Source organism: Trachymyrmex septentrionalis, unplaced genomic scaffold (assembly GCF_001594115.1).
Source record: "Trachymyrmex septentrionalis isolate Tsep2-gDNA-1 unplaced genomic scaffold, Tsep1.0 scaffold95, whole genome shotgun sequence".
In the NCBI taxonomy this organism is placed as follows: domain Eukaryota; kingdom Metazoa; phylum Arthropoda; class Insecta; order Hymenoptera; family Formicidae; genus Trachymyrmex; species Trachymyrmex septentrionalis.
Window position 1 is genome coordinate 662,973 of NW_017306139.1, and position 4,346 is coordinate 667,318.

A 4,346-nucleotide genomic window follows, 5' to 3' on the forward strand; every position below is an offset into this window, starting at 1 on the left:
ACTATATTTTCTAAATTGACTTATTCGAACATATGCTGATTACAGCAAAAGTACGCGATAACTATTATACCTATGCCTAATATATCGTATATCGCCTAATATATATGGCATAAATTGGGCAATGTATTTTTCTTAACTACGCTCAAGTCAAAATTAGCCGGTTGAATTAAAACATGCATTTCACTAAAGTACATGTACTCAATATGCGTACATTGAATGTTTTAAGGTCGTCACAAAGTGTAAGGTTGAAATAAATAAACAGAAATTTTTTAATTTTACTAATTTATGAAAAACTACATAATTATTATTTCCTAGAAAACTTTTAATTATTCATATTTTACTTCTGAAGTATGTTAAATGCCGAGTATGACAGTTTTAATATCTAAAACGAAAATTAGAGAAAATGTTTATATAGATTATTGCTGTTATTATGCTAGTTATTAAAAATTTCTACGGTGCAGTTTTCTGATATTACTTTACAAGTAAATGCGTTATTGCTAATATCGCATACAGATATCTATTTCGTTAACAAAACTACTCATAATACCACAATATTACTGACACTGCTGTAAGATTGAAGGGAGACGGTTATCAAGAAGCTGCTTGTGAACTTTATAGGAATTGTGCTCCGTACCATGACCATGAGCAATTGTTTCTTTTCGTTAACTGATAATAGTGGCCAATCCATACAATATACAGCGTCTCCTATACTCATACTCTGTTAACGTAACATAAATGAAATAATTATTTTGCAATACGAATATCAATATTTACTAATTATTAGTATTATATATATAAATATCTGCATATATCTATAAATAATTTGTATTTACGTTACGGACAAAGTCCGCAAGTTGGCAATGCTGACATTGTACAATAGGTAGAACTCGTACAATGTCAACACTGCTCACTATGCGGACTTTGCCCGTAACATATATGTACATCTATATAGACCAGTTCTAAATCTACCAAGTAAGTCACCAGAATTATTATCTTTTGAAATTTTGTAACAAATTGAAATGTAAAATATTCACGACAATTTCGCGACAGTTTTCTTTATGTCATTAACAATAAGATATACGATTAGTTTGTAGAGTATTGTTACCTTAAGAATGACTTCGTTTCCGGACCAGCAATAAATATAAATTTGTACAAACATGCCAATAGTGTACACTAAAAAAGGCAGAATACCAGAGAAATCTCTAATATGTATTGACAGATAATACACGCTTGTACATAATACCAGTATGCTTGCAAAGAATTGAACGAAGAGCACCTGGTTGAATATAACATTTACCGTTTTGGCGTATCTATTAATTGTTTTATATTAGTCTTACATCAATTGCTATATGATTAAGGTAATTATATTATCTCGGCATACAATTTTATAACATGATTCCCATACAAATTTAAAAATTGTAAAAAAGATTTTAATATACATCGTTTACTGTAACAAAAGCTATATTTGTCTTGAGCAATTTAGACTAATTTATAATTTCGCAACTTAACACAGAATCATCATCTAATAAAATAATGTGTAAATTGAGAGTGCTCCGTTTCCGGGATCAGTTGTTTAATAATTTCAAGTAATGTTGGTTACTTACATTTTTTTTTTAGTTTAAACTTTTCATCATAAACGTCAACGATTACCATTATATTAGACAATAACAATTTTTAGATATTTAAATACAGAAAATAAATAACGTATACACATGCAATTACACGCGCACATATACTCGTATATAATAGAGGCATTTGAACATATGCATAGAAATTCTTACTTGTAAATGCTGAGATGGTGGCGTATGCATTCCGATATCTCTGTTTTATCCTTATTTAACGAAGAGACTGCATTTCCCAGATAATTAATTGATTTATTAATCACTAATTTGTGAAGACGACTTTCGAAAATTTCAAACTGGGCACACGTATGTAAAAACAATCCAAGAACTAAAATATCCGTGCTGACATTTATCATAGTGGCAAAAATTAAAGTTACAATCTGATGGATGGATATAGTCCAAAATGCCAAGGGTATAGTGTGATTAAATGGCAACCATATTCGATAAGGAAGATAACCTTGCATGATATTCACTACTGATCCTATTGTAACGCCTGTAAGAGAGCTCATCGACAAAAGCATGTATTTTATCAAACACGATCTATAAAAGTGAAACAAAATTGTAAACTTTTATATAGTTACGATTAAGATTAAAACTCATTTGTATTTTTAATTTGAATAAATATATAATGACAATTTATTCTCTATGCGTATGTGAATGTGTGACTGTTTTAAAATAATGTTTGGAGAAATGTACTTTATAAAAAGTTTTTCTTAATTAAGCAAAATGTAAATATTTATTACATTTTTAAATGTAACAATGATAATTTTAAAACGTAATATCGTCAAAATTCAACACTAAGTAAAAGACTTTCTGGCTGAAGTTCTAAAACATACGTTGTACAACGTGTTAATTGAATCCTTTGTTCCGTATATCAGTACGCCAATTAAATTCTTACGATGTACTTTATACGAGTTATACTAATATTTCACTGTAAGATCTTTCTAATTATACTTTTTTACCTGATGAATATATCAAATTTTGTTTTTATTGCTATTTCATCCTCGTCACGAGGTTTACACGGTGTCTCCATCAATAATTGTATCAAATTGTTGATCGCATTCCGACGTATCACAACGATAGTAGCTTTACAACATACGGCAACAATAGTTAGAAACATTAGAGTATTAGTGGCAAAATCGTCGATGTTATCGACAATAAGAACTATATCCAAAAATTGGGTTACCACCAAAAAGTACTCCGAGAATATTACCATAAAGGTAAATACATTATACAGCAGTTTTGCACCATTTGACGACCACTCATTAGGTCGCCACATACCACAAAGGTTATATATTAAAAAATTTAGAGAAAGTATTTGCATATTTTGACCTCTTTTTTACCTTCTTCTTTACGGATAATTTATTGATACGTACAAAAGTATAGCCTTTTTTTCTATGTAAAATATCTAAAAGAAAATTTGAAATATTGCGAAAAATATTTTTTAATTAAGATGTACTAAATTAAATATCCGAATATCCATACGTAAACATATAAAATATATAAGATCCATACGTAAAATGATCCGTATACATATGTATAAGAAAAATTAAATTTAGTGTAGGAGGCAATATAATATTTTATAAAATATTCTGAATTTATGTAATTAATTTTCACAAACTTTGTACTTACTACTGAATCGTACTTACTACTGAATATTTACTTAATACTAAACATTTGCGATAAATCGCATTACAATATTATTTTGTGTATAATTTTATCGTGAATTATGAATCACGAACGATCTCAGTTAATAGTCACTGTAATGCAATGTATCATTCATATGAATACAATTAGAAAGCCTTATAAACATTATCGTGCACCTCTTTCGGAATATCGTTTCTTATAATTCTAGCTACCATTACAACAGAATTAAATAGCAGGAAAATTTTTTACTGTTGTAACAATCAATAAAATTTATTTAAATGTAACCGAGCACGTCTTGCAACAGACTATGTATAGTTTTATGTATTTTAACTTCTTAACCCTAGTACCACTAATAACAGTCATTAAAAAATCGACATAAAGTCGATTAGACATTTATTACGTGTATATTCTTTTCCGCTCTTGAATATATACTATAATTGTATAAATTTCCTACTTGCAACCATCGATGGATGTCTTTTATAACCCTGCACATTGTTATGTTCTCATTGAATAAAATATTTGTATGTCTTCATGTTTATCAGAATTGAGTGAAAGATCGTATGTCTCGCAAAGCCTTATTTGTTATATGAAATAAGAGATAATGTGCGATGTGGGCATTGTATATCTTTAATTCTTTAAGTAGAAGATCGTATTTATTGCAAAAAGTCTTACGTTATAAAATGGCAAAACAAGTACGATAAAGATAATACATAGTATAGTATTTCCTAAATTAACTACAATTATATGTCGAGTATAACAAGTATATAGAATAACTGTGTATTAATCTTATGTACACCACATGTGTGGCATAGATTAGAGAAATTATTCTGTTTGGCTGTAATGTCAAAGTCAAAATTGTTGTATAATACTGCTAGTATATTAAACCTAATTATTGCATTACATTATGCAGTGTGCAAAACATACATATTCATTGTGTGTGCACTTGTATGTTGAATTGCATTTTTATTTTTTATTTTACACACAGATATCTATTTTGGAATCATTTTCTTTTCAATTATACTTACATGTTACGATACTATATTAAATTTAGAATATTGATATAATATGGATTGATAT

At 28.4% G+C, this 4,346-nt stretch overlaps 1 protein-coding gene across 1 annotated transcript in view; it reads right to left on the reverse strand.

The window, feature by feature from the left end:
- Positions 1–337: 337 nt before the first annotated feature.
- Positions 338–4,346, reverse strand: part of LOC108756126 — a 14,506-nt gene continuing 10,497 nt past the window's right edge. Inside the window, exons 8-12 of the mRNA XM_018499719.1 lie at positions 2,585–2,786; positions 1,782–2,162; positions 1,106–1,310; positions 563–718; positions 338–382 (exon numbers count right to left, since the gene is read on the reverse strand). Of these exons, the coding sequence (XP_018355221.1) occupies positions 338–382; positions 563–718; positions 1,106–1,310; positions 1,782–2,162; positions 2,585–2,786 (989 nt within the window). The remainder of the gene's footprint in view (positions 383–562; positions 719–1,105; positions 1,311–1,781; positions 2,163–2,584; positions 2,787–4,346) is intronic.